The 27997-nt window shown below is 40.3% G+C and overlaps 2 protein-coding genes across 4 annotated transcripts; both read right to left on the reverse strand.

Annotated features, from left to right (window-relative positions):
• Positions 1-1943: 1943 nt before the first annotated feature.
• Positions 1944-10017, reverse strand: mmaa (metabolism of cobalamin associated A). 2 transcript variants are annotated; one of them, XM_020628580.3, is made up of 7 exons: positions 9925-10017; positions 8977-9388; positions 8319-8441; positions 7903-8073; positions 7098-7183; positions 5806-5955; positions 1944-3018 (listed from the first exon to the last, which is right to left on the reverse strand). In XM_020628580.3, exons 2-7 carry the CDS (start codon positions 9386-9388, stop codon positions 2722-2724), a joined length of 1239 nt encoding a protein of 412 aa, XP_020484236.2. In that variant the 5' UTR covers positions 9925-10017; the 3' UTR covers positions 1944-2721. The 2 variants fall into 2 exon arrangements, with proteins under 2 accessions (XP_020484236.2, XP_020484230.2); XM_020628574.3 differs by having other exon boundaries at positions 9918-10016.
• Positions 10018-11639: 1622 nt separating this feature from the next.
• Positions 11640-27556, reverse strand: smad1 (SMAD family member 1). Of its 2 annotated transcripts, none has more exons than XM_029276196.2 (7): positions 27402-27556; positions 19028-19610; positions 16607-16876; positions 16388-16504; positions 14235-14456; positions 13753-14009; positions 11640-13263 (listed from the first exon to the last, which is right to left on the reverse strand). In XM_029276196.2, the coding sequence occupies exons 2-7, from the start codon at positions 19425-19427 to the stop codon at positions 13120-13122; spliced, it is 1410 nt and encodes a 469-aa protein (XP_029132029.2). In that variant the 5' UTR covers positions 19428-19610; positions 27402-27556; the 3' UTR covers positions 11640-13119. The 2 variants fall into 2 exon arrangements, with proteins under 2 accessions (XP_029132029.2, XP_065813091.1); XM_065957019.1 differs by lacking the exon at positions 27402-27556 and adding an exon at positions 23622-23741.
• Positions 27557-27997: the final 441 nt, after the last annotated feature.

The raw sequence follows: 27997 nt of genomic DNA on the forward strand, positions 1-27997 counted from the left end.
AGCTACGGTACAGCCTGTGCTCCAGGAGAGTGGCAGCTGCTGATGTCCTCACCTCCCAGTGACCTGGCACCCTAGGCAACCTCAATGAAGAATGGATGGAGGGCAGGAGGCGGGGGCGTTATGAGGAGGAGGGTGGTTGGCACTGTGGGCCCAGTCATTAGGATAATGAATACAGAGCCAGGTGGAAGTTGGGAGACCTCTAGTGGCTGAAATAAATATAAAGTCATACCAAGGGGATCGATATTCATCAAGAAACAAAATGCATTATTGAAAATATTAAATATGATCATTACTGGGTGAAGCCTCCAGGAGAAAGTTAGTAAGACTTTATTTATTCTCTTCTTAGTCTCTGTGACTCTCCGTTTGAAAAATAGCACCAAATCACTGTAGTTACTTTAAACCAGAGTCTGGGCTTTAAGAAACAACTTAGAAAAAACATTTTTTTTTTTTAAATGGATTATGTCAAACTTTCAATTATATTATATCAAATTATATTGAACATACAAAAAAAGTTCATGAAGGTAACTTGATTTTCAACTACTTAGCTCGTTAGCCATCAGATGTATACCGTTCTGTATGGTTGAACCAGAGAGGTTATATTTCTCGTTTGTTGAAGAGCTCAAGAGAAGAAAAAAAGGTAAAGAGTAACCACCACAAACAACCTAAACTGCCACAGTTGAGTTGTACTTCTTATGTTGGCTTAAAAAAAACTTCTTCACACTAACCTTCATTGTTTTACACCTCCTGAATTACATTATTTTTTACTCAATTCATTAGATTTTAATTTCATGCTCTAACCAGATCTCTACCAGAAAAGGTCGTAGTTGATGACATTTTTTGTCAGTTTTCCAGCAGGGTTCTGAAAGACAAAATCTACTGGCCCAAATGTTAGGGAGACTTGGTTGAAGGGGTCAAAGGTGGGCGACGAGCAAGCGATGAATATTAGCAAGACATGCTCAGCCTTTGCCCCTACTTATTTGCGGATCAGAGCAACACTGACCTTTCATGTAGTTATTATTTTTGAATACATGATGCAGAGTCATTCTACAACACTCAAAGACTGAGCTGTAGCAACACTTCTGCTAAAGTTGACAATAAAAGTCCTCTGCATGCTAGTATTTTATGTCTATAATAGAAGCTAGCATTATATTGTCAACCAGTTCATATTGATAATATGCTGATTTAATTCAAGATTATAACTCATATATAACATACATATGATATTGCACATTTAGCACCTGCAGAAATCTATCCATCTGATAATCCAATTATCATCCACAAATGTAAAAAGAAAAATGTATTTCAGGCTGTTCTATGTTTGGATTTGCTCCTTACTCTATTTTTAATGATCTTCAGCTGACTATTTGTGCGTTATTGGACCATCTTTTTGCAGTTTTGGGCTTTTTATAGCCTGAAATATCCCCAAAAAATCAAAAGAAAGATGAATAAAATAATGGTAGGATTAATAAAAGTAGCAAATGGTGCTTAATTGCAGCCTTAGTTTGCACTGATATTTTACAGATGACATTATCACAGTGAAGTGAAATTGTATAGAAGCGCATGTCACTAACACTGAGGTGAGCCCTTCCCTGAATAAAGCAGCATGTCTGCTCAACTTAATAAAGCAGCGGGGTTATGAGTGTCGCTTCACTTTGTCTCTGAGTCTCTGGTGTCCAGGAGCGCAGTGCATTATGAAAGTAATTCAGAAAATATTAAAGTGTGTTCTAGCTGAATATGAAGCAAACGCACAGCTGACTCATTCAGGGGGATAGCTAGCAACTGACATTTCTGGCTCCTGAGTGCAGGGGGAAAAAAAATGTCATTACATTTTGACAAATCTCAGGGCTAATATTCGTAGAGCTTACATAAATCATTCCTCCTTCTTTCATATCCCGAGCAAACACGAGGTGAGAGAAAAGCTCTCTGTACTGATCATTTGTCCATTTAAGATTCACATCATTCCTTTAATATAATTTTCCACTCATTAATACAAAATAAAGATTTAAAGACATTTTAAAATCCAGTTGTTTTGAAAAAAAAAAAGTGTTGGTATTGAGAAAATGTCCATTCAGCAACAAGTGATCATAAAAAAATGCCTGTTTTGCTATGCTTGATCTTTTCTTTTACACATATCTTTTTGTATTCCAAAGAGTTTGAAGCTTGATCACTGAACAATGATGATGAGCTGAACATTACAGTACTCATTTTCTTCCACTGATCATACCGCCACCATTTGAAATGTCAATATTTATGTCATGAACAAGAAGTCATGCGACAGGTCGAGTGATGGGTAAAGTGCAAACTTTTCTGTGAAGAAACCAAGAAGGCCCTTACGGTCCTCTGTTTTGTGATAACCTGTTCATGAGAGTCTGTAGTGTTTGGGTCCACGACACCTCCAGAATCTGCTTTAGAAATCAGCCTGTTTGCAGCGAATCATTTCACATCTCACAGCAGTGTCAAAAAAAAAATGTCGTCCAATCTCCGATTATGTGGACGAGTCTTAGAGCAGTTGGTGAGAGCACTCTCGGGTCTCTTCTGATTTGGATAACATCATGCACAAACTGAAGTTCTGTTGTGGGTTGATTTTATTTCAGGCCTTTTAAATTTCAGAAAAACAACGATGCCTCTTTTGTGCAAACCAGAGAGTCAAGGTCATATACTCATATTCTGTCTTTCTTGGCACTATGTGGCCCTTCTCCAAAAGTAAGGTCCCATTAATTACTATGGTGATGATGATGATGATGAGAAGGCCTTGAGAAGCAGATCAGCAGCCAGTCCAGGAGAGATGGCTCCTTTGGTGACTCGCTCCTCAAGGTGGGGTAGAGCGTCTCTGACACTGGGGTGATTTTGGAAATGTTGGAGGACGTTTTCCTGGATCAGACTCCACATCCAAACCCTCTGCTGGGCTCTCCGCCTGCCCTGCAGTTCACCACTGGCTAGCATGGCATCCCGGTATGACTCCATCTTTGTCCAGACCTCTGGGATGCCCTCAAACGTGTGTGAGGAGGCGCGCACCACCTGAGGAAGGAGTTAGCGGGATGGATGTAGTATGCACATGTGAGTTCCAACCTTTTTCTCTTTTTTTAGTAGAAGTTACAACAAAGACTATTCAGCCTGGGGAAGTCAGTCACAAGAGACACAGCGTACTTATGTTTGGAATGGCACAACTTTACAACAACTTGATCAAACTCATGGACAGTTCCCCCTTTAAATGCAAAAGACGACTGTACCCTCCCACTCAGATATAGCCAAGTTTTCTCTAATACTGTGACCACTTGCTTATGGCCATCTGTTGGCGACACTCCTGTACTGTCATAAACGAAAAAGAGTGAATAAAAAAGATTACAGAATGTTGTATGTGCACCCTCTTTTCCCCCTTTATCTCGTCTCCTTGTTTTTTTTTTTTTTAAATTGACCCAAAAAAAGGTTAACATTCCCCAAAATTGTATTTGACTTTAGTTTTTGAAAATGTAACAATTTAAAGTAGTTGTATACAACAGGTAGAGTGTCGAATGGTTTCACATTTTTCTATATTGACTCCAAATTGTCCACAAGTGTCTGAAGATACAGTTGATTCAATTTGTTCAGGCAGGTGTCCGTATTCTTTTTATTGCCGCTCCTTTTACTACTGTAAATATCCCTCTGTAGACATTTTTTAAGTTATTTGTTGTAGTTTTTTAGTTACACGTGCAAGATAACAGTTAACGACCTGACAGATTTAAATTGTGTCCTTAATGTGAGCATTGCTTATTGTGCATTGTTCAGAAACAAGTCAACAAAACAGAGGTTAAGATAAGTGTAAGCATTGTTCTGTGTGAAACACTCAAACTAAAACTAATGAAAAAAGAATCTGACATTGCAAAGACAGAGCAGCGTGTTTTTAGCAAAGACATGATTTTAAGGATGCTGCTTTTCTCTCTACTCTGAGGGTTTTGTTTACTTTAATAAAAGACTATTCTGCAACCACCTCATTCCTGTAGGAAGCTGTCAGGACTCTTTACAAACTGCAAGTGTTCCATAATAACAGCCACACAAGCACACCTGGGGATAAAAGTCACTTGTTAAAGCTTGCTAAAGAATGAAGAGCAAATGATGAAATTCAGGGTAACATTCAAATTCAGAGCAGACACAAGAGTTAAAGTGCCTCCGATTTAGGAAAACAAAAGCAGCATTCATTCACACATGTAGTCTAGGAGCCATGAAACAGCTTGTATAACGGCTAATAATCTGTTTTAATCACTTCATCACACACTTGTGAGTAAAAACGAGAGAACCTCATTGAGTCTGCATTGTTGATGTCAAATAAACCGTGCAACAGTCTCAATAAACAATCCCCCCCACTGCGAAAGTGAGTGAAATTACAAGCTTCATTTGGAGATCATTTCATATCAACTGGCAGTCAACAATGTCTAATGTGAAGGTCTGAAAAATACTGGAGGCCTGTGCTGAACGACCAATTATGAATCCTCTAATTACATCATTACGTTTATCCTTTTACTACAGCTTGAGTCGAGTCTGATGCAAAAACAGGAAATCAAACTTTATAAAGACTCAATGTGCCGCATATAGCAACACAGACGTTATTACACCACCTACCCCTACTGGTGTCTAGCCATGCTGAATGGTTTACTTTTATCTGTCCAGGTTTTAAGATACCATATCTGAATTTGTCCTTTATGAAAACAGCAGCTGAACCTACAATGGGACACAACAACAGTTTCGTATTGTTTACTGTTCTGGTTAGAGGACAAGCGAGAGACACAGATCAAGCTTTTTAAATTCCGGATCCAAAACTTAGTGTACAGAATCTAAGACTTTTGTTTGATCCCTAAGCTGTTATTCTTAAAAGAATGATGTATATGTTTATTTAACGAGCCCTTTTGATGACCAGAGAGTCCGCTTTTAAAACAGCTGAAAAAAAAAAAATGTTACTTACAGGCCACGCCCACTATTGGATGGACAACAAAGCATTTCGAAATTTCAAACTGGGCTATTGAAACTTTTGTGACATAGTTTTTCTTTTACTATCACAACAAACAAAAAACCGTATTGAGCAGATATTTTAGCTTTTACTTTTAGAAAAAGTAGCATAGTATGAGGTCTCGTAGATTACAGAGTAAAGCTTTAATGTCAACCATGTCATTTATGTTTTAATGCCAAGTGAGGATGTGAATGACTGAATGAATTTACAAGGTAAAGAAATCCCAGATGATGATGCAATAGACCAAACAGACTGACACAAAACAGGGCAAGAAGGCAAAGGTAAGAATACGCTCAGAGAGGGGAATAGGAAAAGCAGCTTTTATGTCGAGTGTGCAGGCTTCTTATCAGAGAAACGCATGACACAGCAGCTGAATATTCAGAGCAGCAGGAGCAGGGACTGGGGGATCGGGAGATGGGGGGGGTGGGGGGTGTTTCCTGGCAGCGTGCCCAGTGGGCAGATGCTGCATTGGGCTGGGAAAACAAAGGGACAAGGCCAGGCATGCAGGCAGGCGGCGCTGGGTGAGCTGGGACATGCAGGGAGGGATGAGACACTGCAGCACTGAAGCCATGATGCTATGACATCATCACCACCACCACCATCATCATCACCATCATGGTCCCTCCTGCCTCCCTCTAGGTCAGCTGACCTCTCTGTGGGAAGGCTTGTTGGGTCGATGCAGCAGTTCTACTACTGCTGTGTCTTCCCAGTAGGGTCAGATGTTTTACATGTGTCAATTATCCTTGTTCATTTGTTTAAAGGCCTAAACGTTCTGTTGTTGCTCCCTTCGACATTACACAGTAAAAACACACACTCTCGCCCACCTTAGGGTTCCAGGACTTGGACTGTCTCCTGAGCAGCTTGAGTGCGCTGGTGTATTCAGTCTGGATCCTCCTAGCCGGCACCACAAGGTCCCCATCCGACTTTGTCACCACCACCAAGTCGGCCCTCTCTATGATGCCCCTCTTGATACCCTGGGAAGAGATTTTGGCATAAAGGCAAAGGGGGTGGGGAGGTGGGGGTGGGGGGGTCATTAACTTCTTAAAATGCTGTAAATAAATCTGATGTCTAGACTGCTAATCTGCTGAGAGATATTTGGGCAGAGATGGATGCATGGTGCCGGGCTTGGCTGCCAGTTTACTTGAGGGAAAAAAACAAAACTATAAAATCTGACATTGCAACCTAAAATTGATTTTTCACTTGTGCCAACCTCTGACTGATCAAAAACAATGACGGCAGATCAGCTTATGTCGGATATTTTCACTGAGAAGTGTCCGTCACCTTTAAAACTGTGATTTCACCTCAGGTATCTGTACACCTGACAATAAACTCCAAAAAAAAACAGCTACTAGTTACGCTAGTTCTGTGCAAACGTTTGCTGACATCCGTCCTAACTTTGATCATGTTACTCCAGAAGACAGGTATTGAAAAAAACAGTAGTCACCTTGAATGACATTATGGATTTCCTTTTTTTAATTCCTTGAAATATTTTCGATAATGATAGTATAAAATCAGAATAAAAACAAATATACAACACTGCTTTGGTAGTATTTTGACATTTAAATGCAGAAATGATAGATAGTTTCAACAATCTTAATTAGTAAATGCGTTTTGTCCTCAATCATCAGCTCAGTGTTTCCCCTACGTTTACAGCTTTTGGGGGGGGGGGGTTACTTTTAATGACAACTGTCCTGTTCTATCGGAAAGGTATCATTAAATGACTTCTTTCCCTGATTTCCGACTCTATCCACTATCAAATCTCTACAATAAAGGCACAAAAGCTCAAAAATAAATCTTTAAAAAAAAGCTCCATAAAAACCTTCACCCTAAAACTTGTAAAGCAAACACAGTCATATTAAGTTTCAATAAGTAACGCTCACATGTAACAGAATTCATAGGATGCATGCCAGGCCCAGGACATCAATAGATGGCCATCTAAAGACATTTTAAAAAAGCCAGATTCTGCTTCAATACCCCAAACAGAATCATCTTTATTACCTGTCAGAGGAGACAGGGGAATTATCCAACCTAGCACATTTTATATTCTGGTTCTTGCAGTTCATCACAGTTGACACAAATTGTTGTTGTTTTTGCAGATGATCTTTTTTCCACTGACCTGAAGTTCATCGCCCCCTGCTGGTGGAATCAGCAGCACAAACATATCAACCATGTCAGCCACGGCAAACTCTGATTGTCCAACACCTGGAAACAAAAAAAAGAAAAAAGAAGAGAGATTTCATTATAACAGCTGACCAGAAATATGATAAAGTAGGATGCTAACTCTTCCAGCATCTTAGATAATTGACCAAACTATTCCACCTTAAAGTTAAAGCAAGTTCCATTGAATTCCTTCGCTCGGTCTAAAAAACAGAAGCAAAATAAAAGATAAAGATGTGTAGAAACAAAAAACAGGCTTTGGTCGAGACATTTTCAGAAGTTCCTTTGAATAATCATTAGTGCCCAGGAACTTTAGATTCATCACAGTGAATACATTTTAGCCTCTGAGGTGCAAAGAAGGTGTCTGATGAATATGCTCAGCTAGCAAAATCTCAACACTTTACCGAACAGTGTCTGCAGCACTGAGCAGAAAAACTCTGAGTACTGAGAATCACAGCCTTTAACGGCAGAGACCGTTTGATGCTTTTCTTTCTCAATATTAAAACAAACTTTTGTCAGCACACGTCTTGTTAGGCAGTAGAAGAACAGGAGTGCTTTTTGTGAGGTTATTTGTTAAACAAAACACACACAAAAATGTAGTCAGCATCTCATGCAAACGCTGGTGATGATGATGAACATCAAGAAAAAGTGCACCTCTACTGCAAAACCAGGGTGACAAAAAAAAAAAACAGTCTTATAACAAAAATGCATTACTATATCTGGAGCGTCACTTTGAGTTTTGACTGACAATCCCAGTGTCTTACCTACAGTCTCTACAAGGACTATGTCATATCCCGCACCCTCACACAACACAATGGCCTCATTTGTTGTTCTGGTGACTCCACCAAGCGTTCCTGAGGCAGGAGATGGTCTGACAAAAGCGTCCATGTCCCTGGAGAGTTCAGTCATACGCGTTTTATCACCCATCAGAGACCCTGCAACAGGAGGGATGAGTCAGTGTGTAGCAACAAGAATAATCAGTAGTGCTACCGCTGAGGTACAAACGCCATCGCTACGGCCCAATTAAGGCAGCAAATAATACACAAACAGTACTCATTTAAAAATAGAAAATCTTTGCACGCATCACCTTCCGATTAACCACATGAATCAATTTCACATTGTAAAGAAATGAATAGTTGCTCTTTATCAGTATTGTGTGATGATGATCTGACGCTCTGACCTCCTGTAGTGCAGGACGACGGGTCTACAGCCAGCACTGAAACTTTATGTCCACGTCCTGTCAACATCTTGCCCACCACCTCGATGAAAGAGGACTTCCCTGCTCCTGGAGGTCCCGACAGACCTGAGTAAATATTAAGAGTGATAAAGCATCAACAAACAGGGATTGATCCAATGGATGGCTATGCTCATATCACACATGCAATGTCTAGAACAGGGATGGGGCAACTTTGGTCACAGCAAGGGCCACATTCACTTAACTCTCACTGCCAGAGGGGCCAAATTGTAGGATACAAAAACGATTACAGTCAATTATGTCTCAAATTTAACTCAACATACACCAGTGATCAAATATTATTATGGACATATTTCTGGTTTTCATGATTTCATGGCAGGTTTTGTCATGTTTTGATATATAAAAATTGACCTGAGGGCCACGTTGAGGGTTGACGAGGGCCCCCAGCTGCCCACCCCTGGTCTATAACACACACACACAGTCTAAATAACTCTTCTTTTAAAATGCCAAATGTCATTATTATAACGGTATACTGTTTTTCTAAACGTCTCCATGTTGGCAGGTGTTTTATTTGATCTCGTTTAATTGCATATCATGGTGAAAAATGTTGTTTTTGACAACAGCTAACTCAGATCACACACACCTACTCTGAAGGCCGCCGGCTTCCCTCCGTTACGACCCTCCTGCTCCCTCCTGTAGGCCAGCACCCTCTGCAACAGCACCTGGGCCAGCTCTTTCTTCCTTGGGTGCTGGGTCTCCACCAATGTGATGGACTCAGCCAGAGATGCCCGCTGTCCCCCGATCAGCCCTGCATAAAGTTTATTCAGCAGTCTCTGTTCCGGCGCACTCAGATCCTGTATGGGCTGCCTGAGGGCTGTGCTCACATTCCTCCTGTGCTGACTGCTGTGACCGAGGAGGCTGGATCCGGTGAAGACCCCTCGGCTGAGGCGGCATGTCCTGGTGAATGAGGGGACAGCAAACGAGGAGGGAAGGGAGGCGCAAATGCGGCGAAGGGAGCAGCCAAACCCTCTCATTTTGCAGCCAATTTGGGGCATCTAGGAGACAAGGATAAAGGGTAAGTGTTGATGTGTAGACTCTGTCACACCAAGAAGTTATTACATCTGGGCGGCAGTAGCTTAGTCTGCGAGAGGTGCAAGTCCACTTCCTGAGCACTGCCGAGGTGCCCTTGAGCAAGGCACCTAACCAGCTCAGGAGCGCCCTCTGTGGGCAGCTCCCTCACTCTGAGACCTCTCCATTAGTGCATGTCCATAGGATCCTGTTTCTGCATGTGTGTGTATATTTCAGCCTGTGTTTGTGTAGCATGTTAACTAGACAGAGTGTAAAAACGAATTTCCCCTCGCGGCATCAATAAAGTATACATTATTATTATTATTAAATGGCACAATTACTTCTGAAACCAAAGCTAACATTTAGCTGCATGCAGCTCGTTTTCATATGGGTTACTTTCTGCTTAACATTTAAATAACTAATGCTTCTGTCAGACCAAACGCAGTTGTCAAAATATATCTTGGAAAAGTTTTACAAAAATTGTCCAGTCAGACAAAGATAACAATTCACGCTGACCTCGTACCCGCTACATGGAGGTGTTGCAGGTTACGGATCATCTGTTGGTTCGGCAACGCTCTTCTTGTTTTCCGGTTACGTTATATACGGCCGCGCCCCCCCACAACTAACACTTCCGGTTGAAAAGTTTCAGAATAAAATGGGATTTGAAACCAACAGCTGTGTGTTTTAATGAAGATTACTGATGGTTTATTTTCACAATGTAAGTATTCGTGAGCCATCTGGCGAAATGTAACATGACTGGCTTTACCCACATGTTCCTCAGCAAAAATGTTTATTTTAATATGGCAACTCTTATCGTGGAAAATTAGAAGGAATGATTTCCGGTGAACTTTGTTATCTCACTTGGAAATGTTACAAACACAAATGCAGGTACATGGAAAGTAAATCCAAAGTTCTTTGTATATTTCAATGAGTTTCTGTCTGACATAAAACCCCTAAAAGTCACTTAAAAATTAAAATGCAATGAAACTTCTAAGAAAACGATATATATATAAGAAAATGCCCTAGCTCTTTAAGTTGTTTATTATTTTTATATGCAGTTCAATCAAATGAATATTATCTCAATCATCTGTCCGTATATTTTCCTCACTGTTTTGCTTATGAAACTATCTTTTTTTTTTTTTATATAAATATACTGACAGTATCCGACTTTGGCCAGCAGATGGCAGCAGAGGTTTATTTTTAATTTTCTCTAATATTAAACTAAATAAAATTCATAGGTATTATAAACATAACAATCCGTCTAACCAAGAGAAATCACTGATTATACAAAAGCCACTGGTTCTTTATTGTTTACTACACACCTCCAAAATGTTTGATCAGGCCAAAGGTTATAAAGGATTGCAAGCTACTGAGCCCTTGAGGTGAATAACTGAATAAGTTCATTTCAGACAATAACACATTGTCGCAAATACTGAGTATTGTTATCTTAAAAGTTAGTTTTCATATGTAAATAAATATAGGAATGACACAAAATGCATGCATTAAAGCTGCAATTTTTTCAAATGTGTTTCAGGTTTGATGTCCTGTTACTTTGTGTATTGTCTTGAAAGTATAACGACATTTTATGACATAAAACTTGAAAAACAACTTGTTCAAAATTCTCTTCAAAACCATAATTTTAATTCATTAGAAACAAAAGCATGTAAACGTTCAAAATAGAAGGGATACTCCAAGGGTAGTTATCAAAATGTACTTTTACTTGATGGGCTCAGTAACTAGCAAAGGACATGGAAGGAATTGCAATTATAAGTAAATACTATGCCTGAGTTTAGTAAAAGAAAACTAAGGTTTACTGAAATGTAAGTCTGCCTAGTCTGACTTTGATAAGTTTATTTCAAAGCCCTGACTAGATTCGGTTTTCAAATTCAGTCATTGGCCCCGAGACTATGGTCCACCTGACCTGCTTATCTGTGGAATTTCGGAGAAACATGCCAAATCTTGGAAAGGCAACAGTACTAACCACTGTGAAACCACTGACATCATTCAGTCATATTAAACTTCTGCACATATAAACACGCAGAAAGATATTAAAGTCAGTGATTTCAGATGAACTTGAATATGATGTTTCCATCTTAATGACGGTCTATTTCCATAAACACTCACACCATACTCTCAGTGGATTACATTTTAAAATGTCCCTGACAATACCAGCAGGCATATGTTTTTAGCATGGGTGGCACAAGACACATTCAGAGTTCAAAGAGACAGAGCCGTGCATGTAATGAAACAAATTTATTGAATCTTCCAGTAGAGGCTTTATATTCATGGAATAAAACTGCTTTCTGGGAGTTTTTCTGAGCACAAACATGAGGAGAAAAAAAAAAAAAAAACTAAACAAAGGCAATGTGTGAAAGTGCAGACAAACATAACAGAAAACATGTTCAAAAATACAAAAAGAATGTAGAAAGTAATACAGTTCAATAGCAAAGAGGATTGCTTAAAGCATAAAAGAATTGAATGGCAAATTTTGTATTTAAAAAAAAAAATCATACCGGGCCATCAGTAACTGATACCCTTTGCTCAGTCAACAATTATAATTTGAATGCTCGACTTTTTCCCATAACAGTCATTTTACACGATTTGCTCAGGTGGTGTAATAAGAGAATGATGATGCACAGAAACAGAAGTATTATGTCCTCAATGTGACTCCGTATTTGAGACATATTTAGTTTGCTGCAGAGAATACAACAAGGGAACAACTAAACTGCACTTAAAATCTGCCTCTGCTTCTTTGTGTGTTCAGCTACCAGTCTTTAAATGTGAAACACTACACTAACCAAACTATGCTTTGCAAAACCAGACTGCACAGCACATAATCTAGTGAATATATCTAAACACTATTATTTTTAATAATAACACGAGCGTAACACAAGATGAGCAACATTAAAACATGAACCTTTTATTCTGAATAGTCTGAAATGCCCTTTTTGTGCCATGCCCCCACACTAACCCCAACTCTAAACCCTCAAACTCACCCTAATTGTCTCTGTTCCTAATATCTTACAATCTGTGATGTGGGATTCTGTTGTTATTTAACACTTTATATTGTTTTACTTTATAAGCCTACAAACTGTCTGAGGATATGATATAACTGTTTAAGTATCTGGAGATGATTAAAACATTTTGTTATACTGGTCAAACTCCGCCTCCCTGCTAACTTTTCATACTTCGTAAGTACATTTCATGCCAGCCTCAGTGAAGTGACAGCGGCATAATTTAGGTGACCTGGAATGTCCCATATCTTTTGGAACTGCGTACAATATCTGTATTTCAGAGGGAATATTCCGATGCAAACTAGTTATGAGTCAGAGTAATAGAACGATGAATATGGAGATGTTGTGGGAGCAAGATCAGGGAGGATACTTGCATCATGATGAGTGTGATGGTCTAATTATTACAGTTGGTCACAAAGATCAAGTATCTTCCAGTTGCATCCCGCTCTCTCTGCTTACTCCTCTCCCAGACTGTAAATGTGCCCAATTCAGACATCCTTCAAGTAGAGAACTAACCAACTCATTTAACAACCCGCCCAGCCCTACTGGTCCCAGATCAGCTTGTGTTCCAGTCAAAACCATGTTCAGTTATCAGGGAAAGAAGAGCAGATTGACTGAACCACAGGCTGATCTGGGACCGTTTTCTTGCTACTTTGACCAAAATGCCGGGGTGTGGACAGCCATAGGGCTGAGGACAGTGAAGCCTAGGAGACGGAGGATATAGGGTTGTGGGGGGAGCCCATCTGGGTTAGCACTTTATCCAACCACTGTAGGGGACCATGCAGGTGGATCTCGATCCAGCAGGGTGTGCTGGTCACATCCTGGCGGTGGTACTCTGCTCCCCAGCCCTGCAACACACACACACACACAAACACATCATAATGAAATATGCAGCAAGATTATTTCAATTTTGTAAATAATATTCGGGCAGTCCAGTCATGGTTTCTGATTGAGTCAATATAGATATTTTACTTCATTGTTTATACTAATATCCAATTCAGAACAAAACAAGCATATCTAATGGGTTCATTTTTGTTCTTACAGGTTTTAATCAAGAATGAAACACAACTTTTAAAAAAAAGATGATGATTTCAGATTTTTGTGCTCAACATTTTTTAATCAACTTTTCTCGTGTTCAAAATAAAAACAGCATTCAAATAATAATTAATTTTCCATACTCATTTTAAAAAAACCGAATTGCTAATAATTATAAGCCCTAAAAAATTGACACGCTGATTCTAGTTATCAAAAAATACTCTAAACTGTAGTAAATATTCTACAGTCCAAATAAATATATATATTTGTTAATTTATTTATTTTAAATCGAATCAACCTACCTTAACAAAGCTCATGCGGATGGTACACATCTTGGTGAGCTCGTAAACAGCCTCAAAGCCGTGGTTGACCGACTGGGCCAGAAGCTCAGCAAACTCCTGGTTGTTGAAAATCTTCAGGCTGCAGCCGCTAGGAATCTTACACACAGTTGTGGGATGGAAGCCATGATGGTAGTTACAGTTACGACTCTGGACGAAAATACTGCTGTCACTCAGACACTCTGCATACACCTCCCCACCAACGTAATACAGATGGACACCTGAAGGGAAGCAGGAGAGAAGGAAGCTCTGGTCACCTTCAGAGGCTGAGTATGCTCTCCTCACACTAAAAAGGTCCCAAAACATCAATGTGGTCAAATTAAATCAATGCATGTTTAGTCTTTGTGTTGTTATTGTTCTGTTTAAACAACTATTGACAACATGAATTGATTTAGTCTCGTCTGCTGACAGTCACTGGCGTCATTATCAGACTTTCCATACTGCACCTTTGCCGATGTGCCGCCGGGTGTTCTCGATGGTGGAGTTGCGGTTGACGTTGGAGAGCAGGCCGAGGCAGAATCGGTTGCGGTTATTGGAGGGATCTGTGAAGCCATCGACGAGCACGCTGGTGGAAGACGCCTGGAACGCCTCTCCGACACGATTGTTGAGCTCATAGTAAACAATAGAGCACCAGTGCTTGGGTTCCTCATAGGCCACAGGCTGCACGTCTGCTCAGGAAGCACATTAACAGGTCAAAGGAGTGAGCTGATTACAATGTCCATTCACAGACTCCGGTGCAGAGCTACAAGTAGCCAATGATGCTCACTACAGTTTACTAATCTGAGCCGTAATTTCTTTCAATTTGTTCCTGTATCCCCTAACAGTGATCTGAGTTAAAATATCTGACCCGCTGGCTACAGTTGTGTACATTTATAGTGACTAAAATCAATGCAGAAGCATCCTAAAGAATGCCTGATGTCGGTGGTCTGTTTGCCAGCTTTTATTGAGCAGGCTAGCAGTCAATAGGAGCTGCCTGGCCGTGCTCTCTGTGCCCTGATCTGAAAGCAAACTAGTGCCAGCTGGCCTCACCCTCTCTGCGAGAGGAATAAATCATGTTTATCTAAGCACATACTTTTCCCAAACTTCCTCTGTAGCGTGGCACTGGCTAGCAGGTGTGTTTTGTCTGTCCCCCTCCCAGAGCTGGCCTACAATAGAAACCCGCTCCTCTGTACAGGATGCAGCTTGTGGAAAAGAAAAAAGAAAAAATCCTATACTCCCACTTCCAGAAAACATTTCAACAGCTCTTCCCGCCACCGCTGTCACCATGTGTGGGCAGGATTTTTTTTTTTGGTCTTGAGAGCAGGATCCTAAAAAAACATTTTGTAGGTCAAGTGTGGAAAACTAAAGTTTGTGCATCTGTTCTCCCAGAATAATGCAAGTGCAAACACCTGATGTGTCACTGCAAACATTTAATTTGAAACCATTGCAGATAAGAGGATTAAAAATAGGATGAAAATAGGCTCTTGTTGCATTGGTTGTGGGAACATCATGTTAAATAATTGCTTTGTTCTGAGAACACGGTGACAGTTATACGTGCGACAGAGCAAAAAAAGGAATAAGCAAGACAATCAGTTTTGAACAGGGCATGAACTTAGCCAGTGGGTTGAAACTTGGCAGAGAAAAAAAGTTGAATATTATTATTTTTAAACATTATTTCATATTTTACCTCTTAATAGCTCTAAACATCAGACTGCCCTGCTTATAACTCATAAAAAACCCTTTTGTCATGAGGCTTCACTAATTGACATCCATTTGGAAAAAAAATGTTGTGAGCCACTCCTCGGAGTCACTTTGCCAACGCACAGTGTTCCTGATAATCTCTAATGTACTTATTGTTATTGTAATGTAATAATCAGAATCAGAATCAGAAATACTTTCTTAATCTCAGAGGGTTATAACAATCACAGTATTATATGCACATCAGGTAACAGCTGTTTGAGGAAGTCTGTGTGTAACATTTGTGGATTTGTTTTTGTTTTCTCTTCCAGGACAGTTTTCTGACCAGTTGTTTTTAAACCTTGATTAATTTGTGTTATTTGCATTGCAATTATTTTTGATAAAAAAAATATTGTCCTTTATAGCAGATGGCTACTGGGTCTGATATTTTTCCCTTGTGCAGTCTATTCCATTCATGAATTGAGGTTTTGGATACGTCTCTCTAGCACAACACAGTCAGAACCACAAAGTAGAGATAGCAGCAATTATTGCACCACATTTAAGATCTAAAGTTGGAAGTAATTAGTGAATCCGAACGTTAACGAGTCCTAAGCCATTACCTCTAGCAGAGATGGCATAAGCTCCGGCTTTTATAGACCTAATAAACTGCTTTTGGGCCTGGCTTAATTTGAGCTTCCTATGTGCTGGAACCCACAGACAGAGCCTAAACTAGCAGGTCTTTTCCACACACTGTTCAGGTTTTATCTGACAGGATGCAGCTTATAAGCGGGTTTCTTCCTTTTTTAGTATTTGGAGTTTAACCACATCGCCCCTGGAGATCAAGTTGAGCAGGTGCAGACTAGAGTTTTTGATGATACCACTGTGAACACAAGTACAGGTGGGTGTGTGCCTGTGTGTAAGAACGGTTAACTGCCATGGTTACCTGGCCGGTTGCTGCTCTCTATAGGCAATGTTGGAGCTAATAGGTTGGTGTCCATAGGCTGGGGGCAATCCTGAGTAATGGGCTCCTCTGGAGGCATGTAGGCAGGAGGGGGAGTCTCTGTAACATGAAAGCAGAACAAAGAGCAAATGAGTGAGCTTGTACTGTTCATCATAGAGAAGAGGAGCAAACGTGGAGAGATAAATAAGCGGAGCATCTCACCTGGCATCTGGAATGGACTGCCAGGGTCCGAGCTGGATGGTGAATGAGGAAAGGTGGCGCTGCTGCCACTTCCCGGTGAGTTTGGATAGCTGTTTCCCGGCGAATGTGGGAAATTGGGGGGCATGGTATTGGCCTGAGCAAAGGATTCTGGGAAGGTGGCATTCTGGGGCATGTGCGGCTCATTCTGTTGCAGAGGGTTGCGGAAGCGAGGCAGCATCGTATGCTTGGCGTTGAATTCACTGTTCCTTGGTACCAGAACAGGTGGCAACACTGCAGAGGGGGGAAAAAAAAGTAATAAAATGGTTGGAACAGGAAGAGCTTTAATGCTTCAGCCCTGCCGTTCCTCTAAATCAACCAAAATATGACTCCACATACAAGTCAGACCAAAGGCTGATTGACTAAAGTTAAATGTTCATCCACTTAAAGCTAACGCTATGACTTTAACTAAATATTCAAACTTTTTTTAAAATCTTTCAGTTTTGTGAACGATCGGGTGTTAAAACATCATAAATAATTAAGACTTATCTAAATGTTTTAACTCTCAGAGATTTTCCATACTGCTTAAACTATAGCAACTCCTTTCACATCTGTAAAAGTAGGAGGTTGTGAATGAAAACGTGTAATTAATGACTCATCAGTGTTTGATAAAATGCCTACAAGAATTATTGTAATAATTGTTTTATTCTCACACAATCCACTTTCCTATGTATAAGGGTGAGACTAGTTATTAGCCAAGTGTCTACTTTTTCAGTTCAGTTTCTCTCATATTCCGGCAATCTTCTGATTCTTCCATCTCAATACAGATGCATGTCTCTGCATTTTTCTAAAGTTTGCTTCCAGGCCGTTGGTCTTAGCCAGCAGTATTTGGATCATTAATCTCGGGTTTCTGCTCTGAAAAGGCATTTCGAGCTGAGCCATTCTTGAGGAATTCAACACTTGGGGTAAATATCCTTGCTGATGAGAGGGCTATTCAGGTGCAGTGCACACAAACCACACAGATACACTCAACTTGTGTCTATATATACCTGCGCAGATAAATAAAGCTGGTGCTGAAATTGTAGACGGGGCCTGCGCTGCTCTTAGCGTTGCTGCAGGTAGACACTATGTGCTGCATTGGGCCTATATATCAATGCAGTAGCTTATTTCAAAGGTTCAATGTGGAGCAGGTGCTGGATGAATAGTGAGGGAGATTGACAGGATATGTGTGTAGGCGTGTGGTTGTAGAGTGGAAGAGCAGGGGGGTAGTGTGGACAGACAGGTGCTGTGGGGTTTAATCACCTTAGCCCTCTGTCTTCCACCCGCTGCTAAAACAAAAAGTGTGCGAGGCAGGCAACAACTCTTTCCTCCCATTGTGTGTGGGTGACTGCCTTCCTGTCCCAGGCATCCTCAGAGAAAAAGTGTGCAGTCTCGTGTGTGTGTGTGTGTGTGTGTGTGTGTGTGTGTGTGTAGCCTTTTCTTTGTGACACGCCTGTGAGTGTAGAAAGTGGGTTTACATTTGTGCCTAGAAAAAAAAGGGTAGCAGCACAGAGCATGCCCAAAACAAAGCCCTCATTCTACCCCAGATGGAATTTCCTGCTCTACACACACACACACACACACACACACACACACACACACACACAAACAAACTTGGCCCTTTACACACTTCACACTTCACACACAGCTGTTTCGCTCTTGTCAGCTGACCCTCGTTTTCGGTTTAGTAAGAGGCCAAATACTGTTTGATTTGTCTTCCTCCTGCAATGCCTTTGCCGTGAGGGCCTTGAGGCACTTCTTTTTCTGATCACACACAAGTTTTTATTTGATTTTCATTGAATTATCTTGTTTTATCTTGTAGAACTTACTACAGGAGTTGTATTTATTTCTTACGTTATAAAACTTCAAAAATGTGTCTGTGCTTGTAATTTGATTATTTCAATTACAGCCTTTTGTGAAGCACTTTATAACTTAAAGGACGACGTAATATCACTTGATTCTCAAATTCATGATGTAACTGTAAAGGTGTGTAGTGATCTTTTCACCATAATATTTTTTTTTCCAATGAAAGATCCCTTAAAATTAAATTGACATCAGTTTAATACTATGGTATGTGTATTAACCAAAAAGCCACCAAGATCTTCCTGAAATATAATTTCAAGACAGATTTAGAAGTTCTCTCTGTTTAGTAACTTTTTTGGGGGGTGTTTCAGAAACTGTGCTGTAATAAAGGGATATTTGACTTTGTCTCTAATACTAAGCCTGACAACTCAACACAAATACTCATCTGAAAGCTGTTTTATTTCTCCTAAAGTTAAAACTGTAGTACAATGAGTTCAGTATAACTTATTCCGGACAGTGAAATATTAATTCTGACATTGTGGATCATTTGCATCATCAATAAAGTCATTGTTGGCCCTAATAGCAGTTGAGAGTTTCACTCACCTGGACTGTCCACTCGTTTGTAGTGGTAAGGGTTGATACAGACATCCTTCTGCTTGGAGCCAAAGGGGTACTCGCAGCACTCAAGGGCCTTCAGCTCATGGTGGGACTGCAGGTCGGGCCAGCGCCACACTCTGCAGTAAATGACGTGCGGCAGACCTTTCCGATGGGACACCTGCAGCCGTCCGTCGAGGGAGCGTGGGATTGTCACACAGTTACTGGGCTGACCCGGGCAGCTGAGAGCCCTCTCCAGCTCCTCCATGGCTCCCTTCTTCTTTTTCAGTTTTTTTACCAAAGCATCCACCGCTTTTTCTGCCCATTTCTCTTCCTCATCTCCCTGCTTCCAACCCAGCAGTCGTTTGACAGCCGGACTGGTGAAGGAGAAGAGCGAGGTGACGTTCATGTTGGACGATGCGTCCTCCTCCCTTCTCCCTTCTGTCCAAAGCAAAGTGAAAGCAGGGGAGAAGGAAAGTCCAGTCCAACAAATGGGGGGGGGGAAACACTGAGAGTGAGTGTTTGTCCTTTTGGAGTTCAGATAATTCTCAGCAAACAGGATTGTATATCCGATCCTCTTGACAGGCAATAACTAAAAGGAAAGGAGAGATAGGTTAGTCTTAGAAGGCAAAAGTTGTACCATCACTGATTTCTGACACTCCTGCTTGTGTCCTTTCTGTAACAGAGTAGTAGCCAGTATGGAGATCTGTTTCCCCCTATCCTTTAAACATCATGAACAGAACTGATGCTTCATCAGTCGATCACCTTAACGATGCATGTTGAAGCGATGATCTCACCATTATAGCTGTTATGACCGTGTCAGTTATGACTTCTGGGAAACTGGCAGAGGAGTCACAACACATGCCCTCCTATGAGCATCCGCCCCAATCTGATCAGAAATTCTCAAGATAGCTTCCTGTCCGTATGGCTTGTCACATTACAGCCACTCACAAACGTCAGTTACAGCAGTAGGCTTCACATACAGTAAACTGCCAACACAGACTATAGGAATGTTGACTGAATGTTAAACTCTTGACCTTGCAGAAATGCATATTTATATCAAACATGAGTTTGGATGCCAAATGGAAACTCAAATCTACCAGTACCTGAAATCTCCAGCACAGATGCATCTCACAATGTATTCACAATTCTCTTCTGATTCTTTTCTCATTTCATCAATGAACATTTTGCCTTTATTGTGTTAAAAAAAAAACTATTTAAGACACTAGCACCTTCAAATACCTTTTTGCACTGCATTAGATGCATTAGTTTCTCATTATATGTTACACAATGGCAAAAACATACTATAAAACAAACAGAAGTAGCAAATCTTCAAATTTAACAAATCAGAGCAAATGATTGCTAGTATTTCCCTATTAATAACTGAAATAATGACAATAGCCTTTTCAGTAAATTAACCAATGTTTTCTACAGAAGCGTGAACCCATTTAGTCAGGAGTTTTTAAAGGAATAACGTGTGATCAAAAACCACTCTGATCACTCTGCATCAATAAGACATTTAAAAAGGTATTTCTGAATTAATTGGAGGGAAACTTTCAATGCCTGCTGAGGCAAGCTTTCCACAAAGCTTCACTCAGGAGCCACACGCATTCTAGCATACAAACGAGAAAAAAGAGCACATCAAGCTCTTCTGGTTCCACCTTGTTTATGACAATACTTAGAGAGATACAATGTAGTTCTGGTTTAAGTTTGTTTTTGCATAAAAGTTCAGATGCAATACCAGAATCAAATAAACATCATGTCAGAACTCCACCACCTTTCAGCCGCACTGACTCATGGGCAAAGACACATCACTCTCTGACTGTTAAGCCTGCAGTGTATTGAATTCCCTACGAGCAGCAACAAATACATCATTACCACCGTTCTGCAGTTATTCTTGGCCCTCCAGTTTATGGGATGAATAGTGGTTTCTATCTTTGTCAACTACTGCATACATAGTCTGCATCATACTGACAAACAGGCAGGAGAGTCTGATGAGAACAGGTGCTGGTAACAACATGGCTGTGTGTTAATGTGTAGTGTGTGTTGTGGGCGGCTAGGGCACTTACTATTGACACAAAACCTAGAGGGAAGCTGTAGATTACGCGTATTCTTACAAGGGAGTGAACATAGGGGTTGTCTGTGTAAATGTGTGTGTGTGTGTGTGTGTGTGTGTGTGTGTGTGTGTGTGTGTGTGTGTGTGTGTGTGTGTGTGTGTGCGTGTGCGAGAGAGACAGAGACATGAAGAGAAGACATATCTCAACACTGATACCTTTTTGTACCTCAAGGCACCACAATGATTTCATACCCTCCTAGCATCCTAAGAGAACAGCTATCCACAATAAAAGAAACAGGAAACCGGCTGTGTGGTTACATCTTAGTATCTGTCATCGGTAGTGCAGAAGAAGCATCACTTCCTCCATTTAAGACCTGCAGGTTTTTCCCCAGGTGCAGTATGGGAGAGAAAAGGACAGTTTACTGAAAGGGGCCACCCATAACTTCTATAGGCCTTCTTTTTATATAGCTAACCAAGAAAACTCTTTTTTTTAATAGGGTATCTGTTAGGAGAAGAGTGGCTGACGCAGCATGTCTAGACAGAAGAAGCCATACAAGACATTCTTTTTTTATCATAAAAAAAGCAAGATTTGGGATTCAGTCAGGAATGTTTAATACTTTAGAAAACTAACATAACTATATTGTAATCTATACAATGTCAAAAAATAGCTAGAAATGCAATTCCAAAATTCTAAGAGCCCCAAAAAAATTAAATAGCGTGACATGTCCAGTTTGACTGATACTTAAGTATTAGCTTAACTGCAATTATAGAAAGGAAAATCAGCTATGATGTCATAATGAGAAATTCAAACAGTAACATATCTTTAGATTGCATTGGAAAAAGACCTGACAGCTTAATTGATCATGTAAATAGTTGCAAAGTGATCAACTATTACTGAGTCTTTTTAGCTTTGTGGTACTTAAGAAAGCTTTGTAGTAAGAGCCTGACTGATAACTCGGCCAGATGATAATATCTGCTGATATAAGCTAATTGTATACGCACAGATATTACTAGATTCATTCACCAGTCAAATAGTATTTCATTTGAGTTTCATTGTATGACACTAGCAGTTCTCTTCCACCAGCAGATTCTGCTATATTGATTACAACAAGCATTATCACTCTCCAGAGTGTCGAGCGGTGATGCACATACATGCACAGTTATTTTCTGTCGTGTCTTCATAACATATCTGTATGATAACTGCATTTGAGGGATAAACACAATAAATGTGTGTATCTACATCTATCTATCTCTAACAATCAAAGAGAAATCTAAGAAAGATACCGCCTGACATATCAGTATCAGATTTTCTCTCTCCCAAGTATCGATACCAGTATTGGCCCCAATAATTCTATATCGCTCGGGCCCTAATTATATGGAGGGTCAACAACACAACCCTAATCTGAAAGTTCAAAGGTACACCTTGTTCTTGTTTCTAAAACCGAATTGAATAATTCACAAACATAAATGAAAACAAAGTTATTATGAAAAGTGTACCTTCCTCATATATGTTATCTATCATGTTAGTGCTGATGCAGAACGGACACAGCATGTTTTGCACTAAACAAAAAGTGCACTTCAAGCTGAGTGTAGCACAACACCACAATATAAAGTTCAAAAAGCCAAAAGTGCAAAATCATCTTTGTGCCATGGTCACCAGCCAGACATTCAGAGTCACTTTGATCCACTTCCAGCTTAAAAGCTGCTTTGATGGTCTCTTAGTTGCAGTCAGCACTATCAACACAAGTTCAGGACTAGCTGCAGAAAGACAACATTTAATCCATTTCAGATGGAAGATTCCAGAAAGTTTGGTTCTGTAACATCTGAAGCAGGCTTCATAATCCTCTAATGTCATTCTGCTGCGGCTGGAGAGCATATCTCTTGGATATCTGCAACCCTGACAGTTAGAAATATGATTGCTGGCCTAACCTTATGCTCATTCAAAGGGTTTTATAGTGCTGTGTATTGGGTCTATGGACAATACAAGTTTAGAGTAGTCTCTGAGCCAGTCAAAATATGAAGGCGCCATTTTGCTGCTTGCTTCCTTAACCTATGTATAGACTAGGATGTTTGCATGACATAAACAGGCTTTTTAGCACCAGCTTTCTGAACAATTTTTACTGTTAATAGGCTCAGTGATCACATTCATTTGCAGCTTTAATGTCAAAACAATGTAAGCTTAATGAAGTAATTCTGTTGAAGGGGAAAAAATAAAAATAATATATTTTGCAGTTGACTTATTTGTCTTATATACAATTGATTAACTAAGCAGGACATTCTGCAGGACCTCACAATGGAGAATTTGTAAAAAAACAACAAAACAAAAAAAACATGCATTTTTAAATTACATCACCATCATGTCAGTTTCTTCATTAGTCCCAAAAAGAGAAAGCAGCAATGTTTGGGTAATATGTGACTGAAAAAGTTACTGGTTTTCTATGTATGTACATGTATGTGTTCATTTTGTGCAGGCTGGCTCGTATTTTAGTAAAACTTCTCTTCCCATTTCATACGTGTCAGTGGGTTTAATGAAGATGTATTCCTTACATCAAATATCTTCATGTAGCCATCAACCTTTGAGCCCCATCACTCTTGTCTCACACAGTCAATGAAGAGCCATACTGATGCCTGCAATTGCTTTGGCCGCTGCTCTCCTCCCTATAAAAGCTGAAACACACACCATCATTTACACAACAGCTCCATAAAAACACTCTGACATTCCCTACAGCCTAGTCCAGGCGATGCTCTCTCACTATTGTGTTAGTGGTAGCTTGTTATGGCCATCAGTTAGCTCACCGGACACAAACTGGGGCTAATGGGAGTACCGAGTGGGATCATGCGACACTGACAGGCGGAGGCTTTGACCCACCTGGTGCGAGCTGTTAGCCACTACACTAGCCCCATGGATCATTTTGCACCACTCCAGTGTCTGTTAATCAATTTAGGCCTTGGCTGTGTAGGATGGGGAGGCAGTAATGATGCTCTCTGGACCCTCCCTGGGGACGGAGCATTATAAAGAAGCTACATTATTTATCAGCAGGGTCTTGGATGGGGCCTCCATTAGCCCCCGCTCAATGGAGTCACTGGCTATAAACAGAGGAGTGCAGGAAGAGAGAGATAGATAAAGAGAAAGACAGAGGCAGAGAGGAGGGGATGATGCAAAAAGAGAAAGAGCGGAAGAGCGAGGGTGAAGCCAGGGATGTAAGACAGAGTGAGTGTTTTTGAAAGAGAGAACGACGGAACGCACTTGAACATCGAATTCCTTTTCAGGGATGAAGTGCATTCAAGGGTCATTACTGTGTAAAAAGTAACATGCTGGATGCAATATATTCTTTTTGACAAATACAAATCATAGCAATGCAGTAATTGTGTTTGAATGTAACTTAAAAGTAGCAGCTGTCAAATCAGTGAAAGGGGGTTTATGAGCCTTTACATTATTACAACAAGAGGCCATTAAGTAGTAGTAGTATGTATATAAGTCATGCCCATGGAGGTGGGAACATCAGTCAACATTTACTCACTTAGGTATGATAGAACTTGTGAGTCAGTACAGATTGATCATCGACAGACTGTTGTAACACTTCCACTGTTACCAGTGAACCTGGCCACGTCTGGGGTTAGAACTGCACATTGAGAGGTGTGTATTTGCTACGAGCATCAGCGCAACAAACTTTTTTTATTACATAAACAAATTGAAAAAAAGCAAGTGTTGCATGTTACTAGATAAATGATCCACGTTTTGTGTTCACCACAAAATGTATTAATTTGCTTTAGACCATAGCTATCGTAGCAAACCTCTCAGTGCCCTCTAGTGGACAAACTTGCGATGGACCCTATCTTTTGAATTTCTTGTACTATGACAGTCTTGACAATTTCCAAAATTCAGGTCCTTAGATGTTCTGGAATTGGCTTTCGCACATGTATCCACAGCAGTATAGCGGTGGAGGGCGGGGGGGGGAGTGGCAGGTCAATGAGGAGGAGTCCCCCATAACTGTGACTGCTTACGGTTTTAAAGCAATGCTACATATAAAGGAAGTAGCCCACCTATAATGCAATCACAACTAAGCAAGACATAATTAGGGCCACTGATGCGAGCAGAAAAGAGCATATAGCAGCACAATTTGGCTTTATGTGAACAAAACATCAATCCACCGACTTGCTTGTGCTGAATGTTCCTATTGCCTGCTGTATTCACATATGGACTCAACCCAATTTTGTGCAGACCTATCAGCCTACTGCCCTCAGTGACTAGACATGGAATTGACCCGGGAGGTCCCTTTAACTGACTGGGTTCACTTTTAGTCACAGACACATACAGTTCACAGTTTTGACCTAGTAAAGATCACATAAGCATACTAGAGACTACTTCCAACATGACATGGAAAAACACTAGAAAATCTCCTGTCACCAACTTGTGGTTAGCATTGTTGTGACTCAGAAAGGCTGAACTGGGATCAGATTTATTTTATGTCCCAGACACACCAGTCCACCCACTGACTGCAGACATAACTCGCAAACACATGGGGTTTCAAGCAGCTATCTCAACCATGCTTGGCACTCAGTGTTGGGTTAGTGTTGTGTTAGGATGGACACCTCACCCCGACACATGGCAGGCTATGTTGTCCTGACCGCGCGGGAGGGTTTTGACGTTGTTCACTACTGTTGTGACTGACTCTCTGGAGACAGGAATGCTGCTAACCTATATTTACACCTTGTAGTTGAGTATTGTCTTTCCTTAGCCTTTATGCGAGATAGATATATTTATAGAAAGATGGATTTGAAAGTGGTATCTGGAGAAACAGAGGCAAAATATATATGTCCGTCTCATTTTGTAAGAAGGAAATTAGACCACTGCATGCATTGAACCATCGAATTTGCAATATATTCTGAAGAGGACTGAGGTGAAACTAACACTGTCATTTAAATCCCATGAAATCCCCATTTATTTAAATTTCAAACACAATTCAAAGCTGCATACAGAGAGAATGCAGTACTATAACACAATTGAAGGTAAATCACTGACAAGGACAAATTCCTGTCCTTTGCGTAATCTAATATGTCATCTTCAATAATGTCAGGAGACCTAGCCTTAGCTGCTGTAGGTCTCTCTCCAACTCTCTTTCTTTAGCCCTTTCATTCTCAGACACACAAATGTATACAGATTCATAAACACATTCACATAACTGAAACCATACACATGGGGTACATGTTCTCTGTCAAGCACAACACTGCACCAGTTTAAATAGCCTCAGTGGGTCTGCATTGGCAAGGAAACATTTTTTTTTTTTTAAATAAGGAAATTTTGAAAAACTGGCAAGTGGGGATGGCGCTCAAAATTGTAACAAGAGAGGTCACATTCTGTATCCATTCTTTTTATATATATATATATACTGCTTTCATGACATCAAAATATGATCAGAAAGTAGGTAGGCTAAAACAATAGGGCTGTCGATCAAGCACCAACATGTAGGTAAATCAACCAAAAAGCCCAAAGTCATGACTTGTATCACTTCAAATAGAATAAAGATGAAGGGATTAGTGGATTAGCTGATCATCAGAAACCTAATCATTAACCCTATTGATAACAGTTTAAGACATCTCCCAAGGAAATGTGCCAAAGATACAGCTTCTTGTTTCCTTAAAAGTGGGATGTGCAACCTCTATCCTGCATATAGGCTTAAATCGTCTTTATATATTGATGTTTTGGCCATCTGAAGACATCTCCTTGGACTCTAGGGAGCCTATATTTGTAGGGCCTTTTTCACATTTTTCTTACCTTTCATACACTTTATAGTTCAATAGGACACGTTCTGTAGCTTAACAAACCAAACAGCCCCAAACTAATGTCAATAATAACAAAGTTAACTCATTGTTACCTACAGAATTGCTACTGTATACAGCAGCATGTCTTTAAACGAACCAGTGCTTCTACACTTGTAACATTTTAACTCAAAAACATGTTAGTTCTGGTCTCCCAAAGCAGCACATCCACATTGTCCTTAAAAGAATCCTTGTTTTATTGTAATAGTCCTGCACAACATATAGCCTACATTAGACAAGATTAATGTAGGTTTTATTGTTTTTAAATTATGTTATTTTTGTAACCACCAGACAAACAATTAGACTAGAAAGCAATGAAAATGTGGCTCAATTTGCATCTTAAATACACTGAGTTAAATGAAGAAAGTTTGAAGCTGCAACTCATAGATTCACTGTTGGATCTACTTCCTGAACAAACATAATCATGCACAACTTAAAAAGTGAAAGTAAAGCTCCAGAAACTTCTCATTTAGCATGTTAATAGAGAAACAAAAAGTGTAACCGTACCTTTTTTTCTTTCAGAACTGCTGTTCTCTATAACCCTCTCTCTCTCTCTTCCTCCCTGTGTCTTCCCCTGTGTGCTCTCTCTGCCCGTCTTGGGTCTGCTCGGCCTGGCGTCAGTGAGTCGCGGAGCCGCATCGCCCTCCGCCGAGCGCCAGTATCACGCCGCGGGATGCAGCCCCCGACAATAACAAGACCTACTTTTCACACGTCCAAACATCTTCATTCACTGTGTGGAAATGGATTATGTAACTGTGAAACAATGCGGGTTTCTCGCTATTTAAGAAGAGTTTCTTTTCAGATCTCTCAGCTTCCTGGTTGAAGGTTGTTTAAAGGTGTTTTTATTAATGCAAACATAGCAGAAAGGCTGTCTCTTCATATCAGAGACTTGCAGAAACGCAAAATGTGAGATGTTTTCCTACGTGTATAAACAGTACACTGGGACATTTGAGGACTTTTCCAGATCTGACTTGTCACTTCTCCCTCTTGTCTTGCCTCCTCGCATTGTAACTGTCATTTGGCACAAGTTACAACTTAAACCCTTTATAACTACCTACACTTGCAGTTTAATAGGCAATGCTGCAACTTTTGGCTGCATTTGA

This window comes from Labrus bergylta, chromosome 1, assembly GCF_963930695.1.
Source record: "Labrus bergylta chromosome 1, fLabBer1.1, whole genome shotgun sequence".
NCBI classification, from domain to species: domain Eukaryota; kingdom Metazoa; phylum Chordata; class Actinopteri; order Labriformes; family Labridae; genus Labrus; species Labrus bergylta.